The 21046-nt window shown below is 37.3% G+C and overlaps 1 protein-coding gene across 2 annotated transcripts in view; it reads right to left on the minus strand.

Annotated features, from left to right (window-relative positions):
* The window catches only part of PRKG1 (protein kinase cGMP-dependent 1), a 1104481-nt gene that overhangs the window by 116255 nt on the left and 967180 nt on the right, over nt 1-21046 (minus strand). For both annotated transcript variants that reach the window (XM_031461315.2, XM_031461314.2), the window contains exon 8: nt 14224-14289. In XM_031461315.2, the coding sequence (XP_031317175.1) occupies nt 14224-14289 (66 nt within the window). The remainder of the gene's footprint in view (nt 1-14223; nt 14290-21046) is intronic.

Consider the following 21046-nt stretch of genomic DNA (forward strand, 5'->3'; position numbering starts at 1 on the left):
TGATGTAGCCACTATGGAAAACAGTATGGAAGTTCCTGCCAAAATTATAGAACTGCTATATGACCCAGAAATTTCACTCCTGGGTATTCCCCCAAAGAAAACAAAAACACTAACTGAAAAGATACATGTACCTCAATGTTCATGGCAGCATTTTCAATAGCCAAGATGTGGAAGCAGCCTACATGGCCATCAACAGATGAACGGACAAAGATGTGGTATAACAATGGAACATTACTCAGCCATAAAAAAGAATGAACTCTTGTCATTTGCAACAACATGTGTGGACCTAGAGGCTATTTGGTTTAGTGAAGTAAGTAAAACAGGAGAAGGATGAAAACTGTATAACTTCACTTATATGTGGAATCTAAAAAGTAAAATCAACTAATGAATATAACAAAAATCGACTCACAGAAACAGAGGGTACACTAATGGTTACCAGTGGGAAGAGGACTTGGGAGAGGGGCAAGATGGGGGAAAGGGATTAAGAGTTATAAATGACTAGGTATAAAATAAAAAAGCTATAGGATATAATATATAACACAGGGAATATAGCCAATATTTTATAATAACTTTAAATGGAGAATAATCTATAAAAATATTGACTCACCATATTGTACACCTAAAACTGATGTTGTAAATCAACTACACTTTACTAAAAAAAATTTAAATAAAAATATGTTTACACTTTGAATTCATAATTCCACTTCTGAGGAGTTCCTCAAGGAAACTCTTCTAAAAAGGCACAAAGATATATGTGCAAAGAATTCTTTACAAAATAAAAAAATAAAGTGAGCTCATGTCCAAACCTATCTAGGAAACTGAGACAAAGAGACTCAGCTTATGCTCATAAGATATTTTTATTAACATGGTAAATTACAAATGCAATGGGATAAGGTCGTGTGATTTAATGGGCCTTGAAAACAGAGAATTAGATTCTAACACTATTTCTCTACTTACAAGCCATATTATTTTGTAACATGTTATTTCAGCTTTCTGGGGCCAAATTTAATTTAAAATGGAGGATGAAAAGTATTTTTTGCATGTTTTCTGTGAGAGTAATTATGTATCTGTGTATATATATTATGTATGTATGTATGTATGTATGTATGTATATTTATATCAATCCATTGGCCTATCTATCCACCTCCAATAGCTTTGGGACTGGCATATGTGTTCAGTAAATGACAGGGTATATTTGTCTATCTGTTATTTGTCTATACGTGTGTGTGTGTGTGTGTGTGTGTGTGTGTGTGTGTGTGATTTATGCTGCCCCTGTATGTGGGAAAAGTAAGAAAAAATGTAGGCAGTGTGATGTCACGATTTAAGGTCATATACTACAATAGTAATAGTAGTTACCTATGAATGGCAAGGTTATATTTATAATGTTCTGTGCTTTCCAATTTTTTTCCATGAGAAGCTATTACATTTACCATCACCTGACTTGACCATACAAAAATGTAAAAACAAAACCAAGAAGAGAGAAAAAAAAATCAAGCCTGTGAGAACAAGGCAATAAATAAAAGTTCCCACTCAGCCCAAGTGGGTTTCTCATCTGGATGAAAATGTATTACCTCGAGTTCATACGGGAGGACAACGTCATCTTTATTAACCACCAAATCATGATTTGTCTTTGCTGGCCTGGCTTTTGTTTCAATATTATTTCAGTTACGTGCTTGTAGCAGGGTAGTGCATAATATGACCATTAGACTTCATCCAAACTAGTAAATTCTGAAAGGTCCTCCTTTGCAAATAAAGCTTAACATGGGAATAAGATTTCACTGTTATCGTAGCTTATGCTAATCCAATTCTTGTGTCTATGCTATGAGTTTCAAAATAAGTACCAACTGCTAGACATACTGAAAAAAAAAAAAGTACAGTTTTAGATCTTTATGACCCAGCTGGGCCTATAGTAACAGTCTCACCAGGAACTTTGCCTACTAAAGTAAGCAAAACCTCTTAACTCTACCCAAAAGGGCAATGTGAGTATCTAAAGCAGAATTCAACTTCCAAACTTAGTGATGACACTGTTGATTTTTAAACTGCTTGTTAGGATTCTGTCAGAAACTCGTCCTTGCATCTTCCCCTTCCCTGATTTATCTCAAGGATACAAGAAGCATTATTAATCCTCTTTCAAAATAAACAGCCAAAAACACTAAAAAGGAGACTTTTACAGAGAATTTCAATATGAATTTTCAAATATTACCTTTTTAATTGAAGAAATTAAGACTGATTATTTAGATTTGACAATTAAAATTTTTCACAGATCTTTCTTATTCATTCATACAACTGGCTTATGAATGCCAAAGACATTGCTGAATCTCTAAACAGTTTCTAAAAGGTCCGATGGGGGAAAAAAATGAAAGCCTCAGAAACACACTAAAGTTTTAAGCATTTATGGGGGGAAATGAATTATTTATCCATCAGTGTAAAACAAAACAGTCACTGTAATTAACAAAACCAAAGCTATGGTTGTAATATTTAAAAATTGATAAACTGAACTCCAACATCAATTTCCATTTATCATCTGATTGTCAGAAAAAACTAAAACAATTCATTTCTAACTGTCAGTGGAAGTCTCTATCTGAATATTTAAATACTACTTAGGCAGTTTGAACTTAACATCCTTAACTGGGTCGACCAATTACGTTTGTTTCAACACCTGCTTTATCTCTCACACTCCTGATGTGTCATAGACAACAGCCAAGTCTCCCAAGACAGAAGAACTTCTTTCCGAATCTCTCACATCTAATTATTTCCCCAAACCTACTTCAGAGTAAAGTTTAGACTCTTAAACTCTAGCCAACAATCCCTAAGGCTGTGGCTGTTGTCTCCTAATACTTTCCCTGCTTGAGTTCATCCCACTGGAATCAATCTTCCACCCTCTTCCTTCAAAAGCAGAAACAAACCGCAGTAGCAACAACCTTCTGATGGTTCCTCATTGCCCAGAGGATAAAATCCATATTCTTTAAGCTTGAGATACTAGATTTCTTTATCATCTGTCCCCATCTTCTTTCCAGCCATGTCTTCCAGCACTCCCGCTGTCCAGCTCACCATCCAGTTACTTGACCCATAAATCCTTTTTTCTTGCAATACTCCGCTTTTTACTGTTAATGACGTTTCCAAATTCCTCACCTTTGTGTATGCCCTTCTTTCAGCAGGAGCTGTATTTACCCTCCCTTTTCCACTTGTAAAACCCCTACTCAGACTTGATTCACATATCACCTTGCCCAGCAAGTCCTCTGGGATGCTACAGGAAAAGCACAACTCTCCATCTTCAGTTCCCACCAAGTATGTTGTTTTTCATACTGAAATGGCAGTTTCTCAAGATTTTTAATGCATCTATATTGACCAGGAGCTACTCCAAGGTAGACAAAGACTTAGCTATTTATCTTTATAGCTCTGGACTTTGGGATAGGATTTGGTTTGGAATCTGTACTGGTTATTAAATTTTGCCTGTCAGCTTTAAATTCACCCTTTTTGACCACTCTATAAAAATGGATCTGGGTTATTACATTTTTTTTTTCCCAACTGGCACTGAAACTTTGCCAGTAGAGGGCATTGGGGAGACAATGCAAGAAAAGGATTTTGCTTTCCGGCTCCAGTTGGCTTGGTAGGTTCTTGCAGCTTCTCCAGTGCAGGGCTACTTACAGTACTTGGAGGCCAGAAGATTCCCCAGCACACTTCCCCTCAGGCAGTTTATTCCACGCTGTGCACAGCTCTTCCTGGAACCCTTCTGGCACACGTTCTACTGGCCTGGCACCGGAGCACTTTAGTGCCATCCAGCAAGCCAAGATTGCCTCCTTCCCAGCAGGGGCGATTTGCCCCTTTGGGGCCGTGTCTGGAGATACTTGTTGTCACACTGGGGTTGTAGGGGAGTGTTACTAGTCACTAGTGGGTAGAGATTGGGATGCTGCTAAACATCCTACAATGCACAGGACAGCTCCCCCAAAATCAACTATCTGACCTAAAATGTTAATAGTACCCAGTTCCAGAAACCCTTCTCCATAACAAGGTCTAGTTCTTAGTCTCAGCGGGGCAGAGTGGAGGGTGGGGAAGGGGAGGGTCTCCCTTCAGTGCTCTCTTATAGGCCTGGGGTTGGTGACTACTCCTTGTATCTGCTATTTCTATTTTTTCTAGAGCTCTCTTTTTACTTCTCACTAGCTAAGCCCTTGTTCTCCAATCCTCTGTTACAGATATTAATTCTTTATAATAAACTTTTCCTGTTCAGATTACTGTGTGCTTCTCCTCTTGACTGGACCCAGATTGATGCAGCATTACCCATTTATTCATTCTAACAGATCCTTAGTGAGTGCTTATTATATACTTCCCGCCAATGTGCTGAGAACTGAGGATGCAGCAGTGAACAAAATAAACATGGTTCCTGTCCTTATCAAGCTTGGAGTTCACAAGTCAAAACAGGAAAACAACTATTGTAAATGTATGACGTAGCAAGTAGAAGATGGTAGATGAAAAACAACAGGAGAACACAGCTGATTATGGAAGGTCAGGGGAGTGACTGAATCAAGGACCCATTTTGGTTTTGATAAAATAAACTTAAATAATACAACTGACATTTTTAAAATTTTTTTTTATTGAGTTATAGTCATTTTACAATGTGTCAAATTCCAGTGTAGAACACAATTTTTCTATTATACATGAACATACATATATTCATTGTCACTTTTTTTTTTCACTGTGAGCTACCACAAGATCTTGTATATATTTCCCTGTGCTATACAGTATAATCTTGTTTATCTATTCTACATATGCCTGTCAGTATCTACAAATTTTGAACTCCCAGTCTACCCCTTCCCACCCTCCTCCCCCTTGGCAACCACAAGTTTGTATTCTATGTCTATGAGTCTGTTTCTGTTTTGTATTCATGTTCTTCTTCTTCTTCTTCTTCTTCTTCTTCTTCTTCTTCTTCTTCTTCTTCTTCTTCTTCCTCTTCCTCTTCCTCTTCTTCTTCTTCTTCTCCTTCTCCTTCTCCTTCTCCTTCTCCTTCTCCTTCTCCTTCTCCTTCTCCTTCTCCTTCTCCTTCTCCTTCTCCTTCTCCTTCTCCTTCTCCTTCTCCTTCTCCTTCTCCTTCTCCTTCTTCTTCTTCTTCTTCTTCTTTTAAGATTCCACATATGAGCAATCTCATATGGTATTTTTCTTTCTCTTTCTGGCTTACTTCACTTAGAATGACATTCTCCAGGGACATCCATGTTGTTGCAAATGGCATTATGTTGTCTTTTTTATGACTGAATAGTATTCCATTGTATAAATATACCACATCTTCTTTATTCAGTCATCTGTGGATGGACATTTAGGCTGTTTCCATGTCTTGGCTATTGTAAATAGTGCTGCTATTACAACTGACATTTTAATTGCATGATTCCAACTATTTAGTTAGGATGGTGGGGGGTTTGACTCCGTGAAGTCTGTATCCATTCGGAAATCCTATATTTGACTCATTAGTCTTTTTTCCTAGAAGTAGCAGAATTAGCTTCATATGTAATTCAGTGAAATATTTTACCTTGATTCATAAGCCAGCAAATTTTTATCTTTCAAGTGGACCTTTGTGATAAATCATCGTATTATATGTTCATTTTCATGATTCTAAGCTTCTTGCGGTCATCTCTCACTTAAAGGCATTTCTGTTTATCACAGCACTGAGCCTAACACACAGTAGTTACTCAATAAGCGCTCACTGAATTAATAAATGGATGTGTTTTTTTCCTTGGTAATTTAAATCTAAATGTGATTCAGGTGAAAAAGCACTGAAACAGTGATCATGAGACCTATGTTACAATCCCATCCTTGGCACTAAAAAGCTTGGACCATCCATACTTTCCTCAGGACTCACCTTTCTTCACCTTTTCCATTTCTAAACTAAAGGATTTAGAAAAAGTTTTTCAAGGTCTTGTTCAGTTCTAAAATTCTAAGCTATAACAAATACATTAGAAGACAAAGATGTGAATACATATCCATCTTGATTAAGTCTTATTATTAAACAGGGTGATTTAGTGTACTTGACACTCTGGGCCTCAATTTCCTCATCTGTAAAATAAAGCTGGTCTGTACGGGGCTTAGCAATCTACACTTTGGGACAAATTGCAGAGTTAAGCTTTTTGACAGAGACCATATGGCCCACAAAGCTGAATATATTTACTATCTCACCTTTATACAAAAAGTTTGTCAAGCCCTGGGGTCTCAGGTCCCTCCAACTTCTCCCTAAATTTCTGCTAGGACTTTCTGACTAATCCAGTCACCATCTAAAATTTTTTGACACTGTTTTTTAAACAAACAAAAAAATATATGCTAAAGTTTGATTAATGGCCTACCAACATATTGATGACATTGGACTTCTTTTATTTTGAATAGAGTCAGGGTTACCAATGAATAATGTTAGAACCTTGGTCAGTTTGTGACTTAACAAATTAGAGCTGGAAATTATCCACACAATAGGGATAGAAATAGGTAATGTAATATTTATACATTTGCCTCGAAATCCCCCAAACATGAGATGCCTGAGTGGCTAACATAACCAGTAAGTTCTATTTGGGTGGATGAAATAGGAGGCCAGGCCTCCCCAAGGAGCTCCACAATCAGTAACATCATATGCCATTTCTATAATGGCTTGTGGTAGGAGGAGGCTCTACCATTTTAAAACACTAGGATAGGCACACATGATGAAGAGCTATTCCAACTCACTCCTTTCCATGGCTTTAAACCATTAATTCAATCTCCAGATATAATCCTTTTCCAGTGGAAATGTGCTTCTTTTGTAGTTAGATCATGCTTGCTCACGGCAAGCGATGATTCAACTCACATCATTAAACTGAACCAATATAATGCCTCTCTTTCCAACTTCTGGATTTTATCTCTTCTGCTTAATAATTTTTTTGTGTGTGTGTAAAGCACACCAATCAATAACAGCTCCATAAAAAAGATAAGCCCAAATGATGCCAACTGACATCATTCCAGCAAAGTCAATTTGTTTTCTTGTGATCATCCTGCAGATATCCTCACATCACCCCAGATTTCATTCTGGAAAATGAGCCAAAACAAAACCCACTTAGACTGTAGGAGAGGCTGCGGCTGTGAAGTATTTCCAGTGTATCACTGTCAGTTGAGTAATGTGACTATAGGCACTGTGGCATGTGGAGTCCCCATACTCCTATCATGTGGACACAGAGTGACAAGCTACAGAAAGACAAGAACACAGGTGACCTAGCTAGGGCACATGTCACTGGGTACGTGGGCCTTCATGAAACTGACCTGGTTATGGGGTTAGAAAGGAACGGTGCCTGAAAGATTCTGCTGTCACCAAATTCCTCCCATACAGTCCTTTCTTCCACCCTCCATGACACTTGAAATTCTACAATCTTTTGGATTCTCATGATTTTTCAGTCTTCAGGGGTATGTCATCAAAATGCAGATAACTCTTGCAGAGAATCATCTTAATCTCTAATTATCTACTACCCAAATTAATGCAGAGCCTGAAGCAAAATCCTAGAGAATGCAAGAGTTGAATTAAGAAGTTTAGGGATAAAAAAAAAAGAAAGAAAGAAAGAAAGAAGAAAGCAGGCCGGGGGGGTGGTGGTGATGAGAATAGTGCCAGCAGAAGGACAAGGAGGGAACTGGAAGTGGAGGGTGTCAGAGAGGGGAAAGCAAATTGATGGCATCGACAGGACCAACAACTGAAGGCACTTCAAATCATAACTCTCATTTGCTTTAAGGATAGGCTGAGCACAGCACGGAGGAAGATCAGTAATAGGACCACTGGGGGCAGCCCTCAATTCTCTAATATTGTTTAAGTCAGAGGGCAGCAAACTATGGCTCACAGGCCAAATTCAGTCCATTGACTGTTTCTTGTATGGCCGCTAGCTGAAAATAATTTTCACATCTTTTAAGTGGCAAGAACAAAAAAGTTTAAAAAGATGAATACTATTTCTTGACATGTAAAAATAATATGAAATTCAAATTTCATCGTCCATAAACAAAGCTTTACTGGAACAATGTCCATTCATTCATTTACATATTGTCTTTGGTTGCTTTTGCATTACAATGGTAGAGTTGAGTAGGTGCCACAAAGATCATCTGGCCCACAAAGCATAAAAAACTGACTATCTGGCCTTTCACAGAAAAAGTTTTCCTACACCTGGTTTAAGTCATGCAGCTATAGCCTCATACTTATATACTCCACTCAGAAAAGAAAACCGGCACATAACACAACCCACCATTTTTGTCGGAAAGCTTAGCGATCATCTGTTCCTCCTTGAGCACGTGCCTTGCTAAGCCTCACCTCCCCCCACCAAGCTCCTTGTCAGAAACATCTCTAGCACCCTCTCTGTGAGAAGCTGCAGAAATGCTCTTTTATCCTATGTTTCTAACTCCTCTGACATGGTAAGTCCTGACAGGGATGGCTTCCCAGCCTCCAGCCTGGCTGGTCCATTGCTTGTTCTACCTAGCCCAGTGCATGGATTCAGTATTTGTGTTTATCTTGCCTTCAACTTGGAGCTGAACACCTGAACAGTCACAGCAAAGGGGACTGGAGGAAGGCACCAAACCACCAAAAGCAGGAAGGCTGGGAAGAGATCTGGGCAGACGCTGCTCAGGAGCACTGTCCTTGGAGACTGATGCAGGTGCAGCTACAGAAACCAGCACAGAGAGAGGCTACAAGGGGAGGACAGGGTGAATAGACACACAGGAGGTTTGGCTACCAGTGGTGGTAAATACATAACAAGAAAATCTTGATACAATCGAGCTGGTCCTACATGCTCAGTTTTCAAACTTATACTGAATTTGCGTTCTATTTATCAGATTCACCCAAGCAACTGACAGGGGAAACAGGCATTTATTATTCACTTTCTGCATGAATATATGGCCAAATTTCCTAGTCTGGCTCTAATCTCAGTTTTGATACCTAGGCTCCAGTTTGAATATCGAGAAATAGTCTTCAGCTTAGCAATTGCAGTGACTTTTTTCTAATAGAGTGCAGTCTTCTCAGTAACCTCTTTGCTCTGTTTTATACAGTGCTTGTGACCAGCCTTAGAATTATTATGAGTTCCTTCCTAATCATTAGCCTAGCGTCTGTGCTACAGTCTTGCTACTCTTTTCAATATATGGTATGAATGTCTTTTACACAAAAGCCAACTACAACTCTGGGCAGTAAAAATTTGAACCATAGTCAATCAGGCTTTTCTCATCTATACAGATGGCTTAATTTCTAAGATGGCCATTTGCAATGCCCGATAATCTGATATTTGACAACTCCTAATCTCATAATTTTTATGCCCCAGCACACTGTACTTCCTCTAGACTATCTCTTGGTTTCTATCCCCCAGATTTGGTCTCAGTAACACAACTGGCTCCAAAGTATGATTAAATACCATAGAGTATTACTGATGGAAGGGTTAGTCATATATGGTTTGTAAATTATATTAGTGACACATGGGGTCTCATGGAGGGCCTTAGGAATCATTTGGGGCGATTTGGAGGATGAGATAGAAGACCTTGGGTAGTCTAGAGGTCTTACCCCCTTGACAGCCAAAAAAGTTCCCTTGTTTTCTCATTTATCTTATGTAAACAATGGGTTTGGTAAAACAGAAGTTTGAAAACTCCTAGTGATAAAATGTCATTTTAGCTTGCCATCACCAGGGGTGATAGTCAAAATAATTAGTGACCGATATGACACTAGAACTGACCAATCAGAATGGACACTGGCCCTGGTGTGTACCAGATGTCCCCTTTGAGTTGCTGGATCAAAGAGAGATCTGGAGGATCAGAAAGAGATCTGGAGGATCTCTGGCTGAGGAATCAGATGACCAGGCAGCGAAGGGATGGGAAAAACACACAGGGAGTTCAGACTGCTATTTACCAACTGGAATGAAAATGTTTCAGTTTTCACAACCAATATGGCTACATCTTGGAGGTTACACAGTAAATCAGGGATATAGTTGAGACTCGTAACTTAGGTCTTAATTTCTTGGGGAAAAATATGCAACTCTTTGAGTATTTATTAGTAATTACATTACTGTCTTCAGTAATGATTTCAACATGTCAAAAAAAATTATCTTACTTGAACTCTTAGCTTCACTAACAACTTACCACACCTGTGAAGAAGTAGGCATTGTATCACTGCTTACGGGATACAAAGATTTACTTATTTACTTTTATATTTATTTCTTTGCATGCATTCCAAAACAAGAGATGCTGAAGATACTTAGTTGTGTTTTATATATTCAAGAAATTCATTAAAGGAGTTTGATTGCTTTGTTAGATTAATATTCTTTTCTATTTTCATAAATTTTAGAATCACTGCACACACTTATTAAGATAATTTTCAGGCTGCAAGAAACCCATCCTCAGAGAATGCTTTTTGAGAAAACCATGCATCTGTATATAATCTTCTAGGTTGTCAATGAGAATTTTAAAAAAAATTCTGACATTTATGATTAGTTGCAATCATATTCTTCTGCTCTGCCTCTGGAATGATAAAGCATAATCACTGGCTTATGTAACACGGTACCTTGGTTGTAAATTTGTGAAAGGAGCTCCTCTAGTTGACAGTTCTAATGTCTGCCATCTGTTTGCATGGGACGAAGCCCTCATGCTCCCTTAATTGGCCATAAATTAGGTACCAGCAGCAAGCTTATGACAAGAGCCTTCAGTTGCAGTTGTTTTTGTTTTTTTTTTTTTTTTTTTTTTGTAAGCTGTGAATTCAACATTTGGTGGTAAGCCCAACTTCTCTCATAAAAATACAGAAATGTACCTCTTCAGCCCTAGACTCAAGCTATCTTCTCTATATTTATGTTTAAATCTAGACCTCCCTCAAGGTATCCTCTCTGTATGTATATATCCCTGAAGATTTTACACTGATTAGAGAAAAACCGCTAAATCCAAGGGATTCCTCTGCCTTCTCTAAGTAGAGGAAGGGCACATTTATTGAGTGCTTACTACACATCTTGTGCTGTACATGGACCTTGATATATATTACATTGTTTGACCTTCAAACCAATTGTATAATTTAGGTAATACTATCTCATTTTGCAGATAGGGAAACTGTCTTAGAATTTAAATAACGTGCCCATATTCTTATAACATGGCACGGTCAAAATTCAAGTATTGAGTTTTATTTGACAACATCTATGCACTGCCACTGCATACTATTCACAACTAGGTTTGAAGAAAGAGAAGGATGAGAATGAGGGCAAAGACATGTATGTGATGCTACCTGATGCTCCGTCCTTCAGGATATCAATTAAATAAACTGAAGAACCTGCACTAGATGACTCACAACATCCTGTCCATATTGTTTCCCTGATTTGATTATTCTGGGCTTTACCATTTACCATGAAACCTCATCAAGTTATTAAACTTTAATGGGCTTCAGTTTCCTTTTTGTCAAACATCCTATCTTCCAGGTAAGATTTCATACACATGGAAATTCATAAATTACAAAGGACTGTAGAGATACAAACTGACCTGATTTCCCATCCATCCCCAATCAGCTAAGACCCTCAGTCCCACAGCCACTCCTTCCCTCACCAGATTCCCTGGCTTTATGCTTTAGAGACAAAATGAAGGCCAGCCAAGTTCCCATAACTTCTCTTATCTCTAGCTCGACAAATTTTTTACCTCTTCTCGTTTTTACTATTTTCAGAAAAAAAAAAAAAAGTTCTCCAAGTAACCTTTCCCTGTTTGCCCACAATTTCCTTCCCTGTTGACCCACTTCCATCAAGTACTCCCTTTGGTGTTTCATTTGCTCCATCTTCCTTGATGCTTGTATAGACCTATCACAAGGAAACTCTCCAAGACCTCACTGTTCCTTCATGTTCCCTCCCCTCCCTTTCATTTTTCCTTCAACCAAATTAAACCTTTAGTCTCAAAGCTCTCACTTCCTCTGCACTCACTCACTCTTTGTCATCTGTATTCCCTTCTCATCATTGTATTAAATTCTTTTGCTCCCTGGTCACTAAACCCATTGCCCTTTTCTCTCTCTATATGCCTCTCAGCTTCTCTCTTGCATTTAACGATGCTGCCTACCGTTTTACTTTTGAAATCTTCTCTTGCTTTCCGAGGTTTCCTACACTCTTTGCTAGCTCTGATTGCCAACATTGCAGTTTTTTATTCACTGGTTTTCTTCTCCTTCCCCACTTTTAAATGTAAGAATTTTCCCAAATTCTAACCTTGGTCTTTTTATCTTCTCTATTCTTTCAAACAATTCCATCTAGTCCTATGGCTTCAGCTGTTAACTCCATGTAAGCAATTTTTAAATTAATTTTAAGTTAACTCCAACAAGAGTTTTTGTCCCACATTTTCTATCTCCTGCAGGGCATCTGTTCTTGAGTGCCCCATTTGGATATCAAATTCATTATATTTTTAGTGAAAAACAATTATGTCTCCCAAACTAATCCCTTTTCTATATTCCTTCTAGATTTTTTGAATCCTGACTACACGCTTAATTTCTCCCTTGCCCTTCACATCCAGTTGTGTGTTAAGCCCTCTGGTTTTACCTCCTCGTTCTTATTTGTTCATTCTATGAGTGGTCTCATGATCACCACTTGGATTTATAGACTACTAACCAGATATTCTGCCTCCAACCTCTCCCTCTAGTTCGTCTTACACAGCATTCTCCATGTTACAATAACACTACTTTGCTGCATAGAATTGTCAGTCACCCTTATGCCAACATTCAGTGTTCTTGGCGAACCAGCTCCAACATGTTTGTGAACTTGTCACAAGACCTCCTCCAACTACCTCTACACAGCCTCACTTTAGCCAGTTGAAATGGCTCAGAGTTTTATTCTGAGTATCGCTTATGCTGTTCACTATTTATCTTGCCTTTCCTGTACCTCCAGATTCACCTCATAATACCCTTTCTTTCCTGAAGACTTCTCTGATTCTCCTTAGAATAGTCACCTCCTTATCTGGACTCCCACAAATGTGGACTCTGGACACATCTTACGTTCTGCCTCATTATTTGTGTATATGCCACAGCTTCTCTATTAGATGCTCACCCTGAAAACCAGCATCTGAGCTGCTGCTCTGATTCTTCTCACAGCACTTAACACAATGCCCTGTACACAGCAGAGCCTCAGAAAAATGTTAGTCAAATGAACGAAAGAACAAATAGGTAGTTGTTGTTTCTGAGAACCAGACAAAGAATAGCTGTTTCAGAAACACCCATGGGTGTAGCTGTCACTCTGCAACGGTGGGTGCCACCGCCCTGGTTAGAAAGATCCAGCACAGAGGGGCAGGCAGAAAAAGTGAGATTTGTGAGTCAAGTGGGATTCCTCTCCGCCCAGAGCTCCCTGAGCTCAACATTCAACTCTAGCATTTTGAACTGATCATATCGGCCCCCTCAGCTTCATTCCACCCTGACACTCACAACCTGTTCCAGCTCCAATGGCGCCACTAAAAAGTGGGTACTTAGGAGTTGTTCTCTTCAGTCAGGCACCTGGCTTTTGTGATAAACGTTTCCACATACACAGCACTGAGGAACAGTCTGGAAGACTGCTTGCAGATAGGGTACATGCATTTTACTCAGGCTCTGGGAGAGTCAATAATCTGCTATTTGTAGTTTAACCTATAAGGCATTCAGGTAATGAGACTAGCAAGCCAGCAACAGGGATAGAAGTACAGATGAACAAACTTATAATGACCTTAAATATGCTTATGTCTAGAACTGATGCCTTCTCCAAAAGTGTCTTCCTAAGTGCTTCTATTTTAGGTATTTGGGGATGAAAGAATAGAGGAGAAAACTAAAACATGCTCAAGGAATAGTCCATTTCCTAAGAATAATAGTAATAAAGTTGTACATACATAGATAATAATCTGTAACTATTACAAATTATAAATTTTATAAACTATTAAATAATAATTATTTTTCTAAAATTTTACACAAATGGCATTGGTTGAATGCCTTCTGGGTAAAAACCACTTGGACACATGCTTTCTTCACATATACTCATCAGTCCGCACAACATCTCTGATGTTGCATTATCCCCAGTTTACAGATGAGCTAATAAGGTCAGACTCACAGCCGTTTAAGCACCTTGTTAAAGATCAGAAAGCTAGAATGGCAGAGCCAGCCACTTACAAGAGTAGGGAATGAGAATCAACTATAGAACTCACTTTAAATAAAAAGACATAAAACAAGTATTAGTAACTTCATAGAACTTCTGTGTGTCACTGACATGAGTGTGCAGTCGCGTAATAAAGCAAGGTACTTACTCTCTGTCAATCACAAGGCAGGTTACAGCTTCTGCAGCAATTACGTTGGCTGTTCTCACATCTTCCCTGTATAAAAAACAGAGATGCTGAAGTAAAACCACCTTTAATATCAAAGAAAAGTGTTCATTATGATTAATTCAGGACACATGTTAAATTATGGATACTCTTCTGATGTATCCACTTTCAGGTTTAAGCTTTGTTCATGTTTCAAATTCCTTTGTCCCGAGGAACCACATTACTCTTGTCATTATCACACAATCCTACAGCTATAGTCCAGTAGTCATAATTTTCAAACACAAATGAAACAACATTGTGTATCATCCCCTATGCTCTTTGGAAAATTGATGAATAAACTGGATAATGATAAAGACAGTAATGAACATGAATAAGCAAACTTTTTAAAGGACCTGAAGGTATAGTTTTGGACACTGAGTATCTAATCCATTTGCGTATGACTTTATCATTATAACCTTGAGAATGATGGACCTGTTTTAAGTATTTTCTTACTTTGAAGACCCTGTACTTACGTGACTAACCTTCTGGCAACTACTAATGTGTTATTCACCTATACCAGAGCTTACGGTTCTTCAAGAATGTTCAACAAATCTTACTCACTTTGCTTGGGATACGTACATATGTACTGTCTCTTTATAAGCATCTAGTTTGTCACTGTAGGAATATCTATTAACCTCTTAAATCTTTAAAAATTTGCCCTGATATCTGTTGTTTTAACCAGTGGTCAAAGGTGGATTTGATAAGTTAACATTCACATTTCATTTTAAGCTACTAAAAATGTAATAGTAGCACTGTCATGTAAACATTGAGCTATACTTGAAAATACACTGTTTCCTAGAGAGGTAAAATTTCTAAGCTATTATAATTAATGATAAATTTAAGGTTTAAATACATTACAAAGATATATACATAGGAAATAATATAAGGTTAATAATACATTCTAAACATCATAAAACATTGTATGTCTCTAATAACAAGTTTTTAAAGTCTTAAAAATAAGGATTTTCCCAGTGGGTCTTTACTTTTTCAAAATACACCAAGCTTTCACACATACTTCTGAACTCTATGTGGAAAAGCAGTTTCTCCTTACTGAAATTTTTTCAGAAATATCTTGATGATATTCTTAAGCATTTATATTTCATACAGACTTTAAAATCATTTTTCTGCTTCTAAAGAAACCCACATGGGGATTCTAGTAGAGTTGTATTATATTTATACATCGATTTCAGAAGAAGGACTTTCTGATTATATTAATTTTCCTTACAATAGTATGGCATGACTCTCCACTTGTTTAGATCTAGTTTTATGTCTATAAATAAGATTTCTTAATCTTTCTCACTTGAGTCCTGGCATTTTTTAAAAAGTACTTTTAGGTGTTTTATATCACCAGTTTCTCTTATGGTATTTCTTTCCCATTTCTGTTTCTCACTGGTTATTGCTATTAACAACAACAACAAAAACCCCTATTGATTATTGTTTTTTTAAATCCAACTACCATACAAAGTTCTCTTCTGATTCTAAAATTTTTATTACAGTCTCTTCAATTCCCCTATGGTCCTCCCAATGCCTCCCTCACATCCCCCATCTTCTAGCCAAAATGGCCTCCTTTAAATGACTGAATAAATCATCTCCTTCCTGTCATGAGTTCCTCTTAAGATGCCTTTCTTGGCCTAGTAAGTTCCTCCCCAACTCCTTGACTAGCTCACCTCTGCTTACTCTTTAGATCTCAGCCCAAGTGCCCCTTCCTCAGGGATGCCATGTTGAATTAACTAGATTGGGTTCTCTGTTTATCTGTTCTCACGGTCCTATGTACCTCTCCATCCAAGTACTGATCACAGTTTATAATTTATACATTTATTTGTATGGTCAGGTTATTATTGTATCTATTCCCCTTCCACTAAACCAGGGTCAATGACTTAACTTTGCTCCCTATTTTATCCTGAATGGCTGGCACATGGGAGGTGCTTAGTAAGTGTGTGGTACAGGAATCTTGAGTCCTTGGGAAGAACAGAGTTCAGGTTTTGAAGTCATACTGTCTTGGTTTTACAAGACAAACCACAAGCTTTGTGAAAGCCTCAGTTTTCTCGTCTATAAAAGAGGGAATGATAATAGTGCCCATTTAATGGTCTTAAATGCAATAAAGATAAGTTTATCTGCCCAGTACATAGACAGCAATGGTTCTGTATTCTCATCACCAACACCGTGATGTCTGTCCTTTGGAGGTGCGGTCTGTTGTTTTGAAACACCACCCAAGAACAAAGTGAGAATTTTCTTTCTGCTCTGTAGAAGTAGATAATATATTTTCAAGTCCATTAGCACTTTCTGAGTAGGAATTTTTGGTGAAGTGTATATTTTCAAGTCCATTAGCACTTTCTGAGTAGGAATTTTTGGTGAAGTGGACACAATGAGCAGAAATGGTTAGTAATGTTCATCTGATCCTCCATAAACTGTATGAATGATTTATTTCTCAGGAGATTGCTCATGGCAGCATATGTTACTACAAATTGTTGCCAGTGTATTTAAAACAAAATATCTACCACAGCTTTATACAAAACTTTCCCTAAAATATATTTCTACCATGACAATTTAAAATTGCCCATAGTCTTTATAAATATAACATATACAAAATAATGATTCATTTTGAATACACTTTCTGTATGTAAGAATTTTTTAAAATGCTTTCATGACAAATATACAATGTTTAAAAATTTTATATTATCTGGTGTAAATTGGATATATTTTCAAAAATGAATGCAATTTCCTTGCAACAAAAAGAAAATACATAGGTATTTTAAAATTAAAAGGTGAAAATCAAAGATCAGAAGAATGACATAGTCAATAGAAGTTGAAAATATTTTATTTTAAAAAAAGATTTGTAAGTTATGGCCCACAATCAGACTTAGTATCTAGTAAAGTGATATGTAGCAAAACAAAAAGATATATAACATGGGGGGAAGAAACAACATATTAAATAGATATTAAACAATAGATCATAGTATTTGCCATTTATTGAGCATCTAGTATATCAGGAACTATATTAAGTAATTTGCACAAATCTCAATACATATAAAAGAGGGTGGGTATTTTATCGAAATGCACACATGGGGATAGATGTTATGTAGCACACCAAAAGACAGACATAGCTAATGAGTCGTAGTCCTGGAATTTGAACAAAGACCTGGCTGGCTCCAAAGCCATGTACTTTTCACAACAGTTGACTGTCTATGCACTCTGCTATCAGATTTTCAATGGACAACTATCCTAAATTCATTCTAATGCAGAATAACTTCTGAACAGTAAGTAGTCATAATTTCTTCTGTCCATCATTATAAAAGTATATTTAATTATAAATAAAAGAGCATTGATATGTTTATGGGTGTCCAAATACAAAGCTAAACCAATAAACCACTTTGATTCTCAAATTAGAATCTTATCCATAGTTATATCCTAGCCTTACTGTGTTGCTTTGTGATAATGTTACATAATAATAGAAAGTCAATGCCAAGTTCATTCAATGCCAAATTCATGTTGATACTATATTGTGATTGTGTCGCTACTATTAAGGTGTTTAATGTCACTATGCCTGTCTATGCAGGTATCTAGAAATGCCATCCCTGTGCATTCAGAAAGCCTGCTCCTGTGAGAGACAACTGCTATCTAGTGGGGGGCTTAGCATGCACAAGGTCATGAGTTCAATCTCCAGTACCTCTATTAAAAAAAAATTGAAAAAGGAAAGTCTTCTTAATATTAAAAGTTTGGAGGGAGAAATATTAGAAAAAAAAAGAAAATTGCTATTTGACCTAGAATTGACATATATCAATCCCTTACTTTAGGAGAAATGGTAGAAACTTCTAATGAGAGAATATTATTTATATATGCTGACAATACTGTGACTTACTGTGCATGGTTATTTCCTTTACAGGTTCAAGGACCATAGTAAAAGCAAGTATCATTTGGATTAAGGTATGAAATATTAAATACTCATATAAAAGAGGTCTAATAGCTCCATGTTGTTATGAAACTTCTCCCTATCCATACATAGCTGCTATGATACTAGCTTCACACAGAACATCTGCCAAGGTAGCAGGGGCTTCACGTCATACTAGTTTAGACACGGGGAAAGAGAAGAGAGAGGGAGATAGAGTTATTTATTTATTTTAACTGAACTTTCTTCCATTTTTAGTTTTTTGGTACATCAGGGTGTTTGATAATTTCTAATAGAATAATATATGAGACTTTGAAAACACTGACCACAGAGGATTTTATAGTTAGAATTATAAGATAATGTCCAATATACTTAAAATCTTTCACCAAACACACATTACCTCTGAACACAGCACACTTCTTTATGGTAAGTAAAGGTACATGTGTCTACTTAACAGTCCAGGTCTAACATGCACATTGTCTTTAAAAACCAAAATCTCATAACCATCCATTTCTGTACCTGCATATTAGTTTATTTCAGCATGACAATTAATAAACATGTACTACTGCAGAAGTAGGTACCGTTCGGCAGATTAACAGATATTTCACAAAATTGCTATTGATTAATGAAAAATTACAGTCAAAGCTATGCAGTTTAGTAGTGTTCTCTTTTTAAGCATTTTGGGAGAAGTTAGAAATTCCTTTCAATGAAATCATAGAGCATGAGAAATATCCAAAAAATTGCAAATACAGTTTTCTGTGCACTGACTCTGATATTCTTTGAACTTCATCACTGGAATCTTCATCATCGCTGTATCCCAAAGTACAGTCACTGTCAGTATCTGAATAATCCATATCAAGAGGGTTTACACTGACTCTTCTCGTTCTGAAGCAATTCTCTCCGGCCTCATGGCTGCTAGAGAACGCTACAGTGCATTGATATATCTCCAGGGAACAAACACAGAATGTATGAGGCCAAAGTAGAACGTAGTTCACACAAAGTAACTAACCCAGTAGGAGCCCTCCCTTTTCAGCTCCAGAGTAATGTGACTGCAGTCATCAGACTCCTAGCATTCTATCAGCGCCAGTCTTCCTGGAAACTGACACTACTCCAATTGCCTGTGAGCTTACAGCAACCTTATGGGTCAGAGTCCTTCATTCTCAGTCAAGTGCAACAGTCAACGTCCACAGTTAAATTTAAGACAAAACAAATCATTTTCATCTCAAAATCAATCTTAAGTAGGATATTCAAAACTGATAGGCTGTGACAAGCACCAAAGAGCCACTTACTGAAATTATACTCTGAATTAATTACAAACTAGAATCTGTGGGAAATTCAACTGCACTAAGTGAAAGTTTGGTCCCGGAGCAGATAAGTGTTCTTGTAGAAAAAGTTGTATTGGGACATTTACTGACTCAGCTTCCTATTTAGTTACAAAGTTATTCCAACATGGTTTATAACTCCCACACTCTAACAGAACACACGTTCTAAGTATAAAATGAATTAACACATACAAATAAATACAGGTCCTCTAACCAAGTCTGGCATAGAGTAAACAACCAATAAATGTTAACTATCATCATCATCATCATTGTGGATCCTCTAACATCTAGAAAGCATGTTACCCTTTTGCAGGTAGTTTCTCTCATGAAATCTCCTTTCCTAAGTTTCTGTAATAAATCAGTCTCCCAATTGATTTCTGATACTACCTTCTCAGTTTGTTTTTTTGAGTCCTCTTTTTTGGTTCACTAGAATATGTATTTCTCCAAAACTCTCTTTTTGGCCTTTTTTATGGCTCTGACTTTTCCTATTGGGGAAATCTCATATAATCCAATGGTACCAGTTATTAGTTTTATGTTAATGACTTCTAAGTCTTCATTTCTGACTTTACGTTTCTCCTACTGGACACCCTTGTCTGAAGGTTCCATTGCAACCTCAAATTCAAGCCTAACGCATTTTCTTTTAATCTCAAAAGTACTGTTTTCCTTGGGTTCCCTATCTTGGTAAATGACATCACTACTCTTGCATTCACCCAGGCTCAAAAGATTAGATTCATTTTTTTTTAACTCTCCTTTCTCCATATGATTGATTATATTGGCTCTATCTTTGCCTTCTCTCTCATATCCTTCCTTTGCATCCTCATAACCACTGCTTTACTTTGGACTATCACCATCTCTACCGTGAAATGCTGATCTGGCCTCATAACTGATCTCCTCACCACTACGCTCTCCCTCTTCTGATCCGTATCTCACTTTGCAGCACATTTTCAAACGTGAATCTAGTCCTATCAACTCTTTGCATGCAAACTTTCAGAAGACAGATGCTAGAAAGAGAAGCCCCTACCTTTTCCTTTAGCGTTTGAGGTCCTCCGCCTTTTAAGCCACCACCTTTCCAGAAGCCACACAGACTAGCCTCTGCTGCACTTGCAGCAGATACCTGTTTCCTTCAGATATGCCAGCTGTTACCTCCATGCCTGCGCACATGCAGACGGATCCTCCAAGAACCATCTACGCTAGTTCAAATTTTCATCCATGCAAAATTCCATGATCTTCCAACAGTATTTTTAAAGGAAAAGAAATTCATATAATAGATCTACATATTAATTACAGGAAAAGAAACATACATAGTTAAACAAACAACAAAAAAGAGACAATAGAAAAATACTATAATGCCATCTGCCAGGAGATAACCAAGGTTAACACCTTGGTGAACAGCCTTCAAACACGGTTATTCTTAACTATTCACTTGTTTCATGAATGTAAGAAGTCAGTATTTATTTTAACCAATATCTACTGAGGGCTACTATATTCTAAATGCCTAAATGCTATGGTCTAGTGGGGACAGAAGTTAAATTAGTACACAAATGTGTAACTGAAAATGCTT

This window comes from Camelus dromedarius, chromosome 8, assembly GCF_036321535.1.
Source record: "Camelus dromedarius isolate mCamDro1 chromosome 8, mCamDro1.pat, whole genome shotgun sequence".
NCBI lineage: Eukaryota > Metazoa > Chordata > Mammalia > Artiodactyla > Camelidae > Camelus > Camelus dromedarius.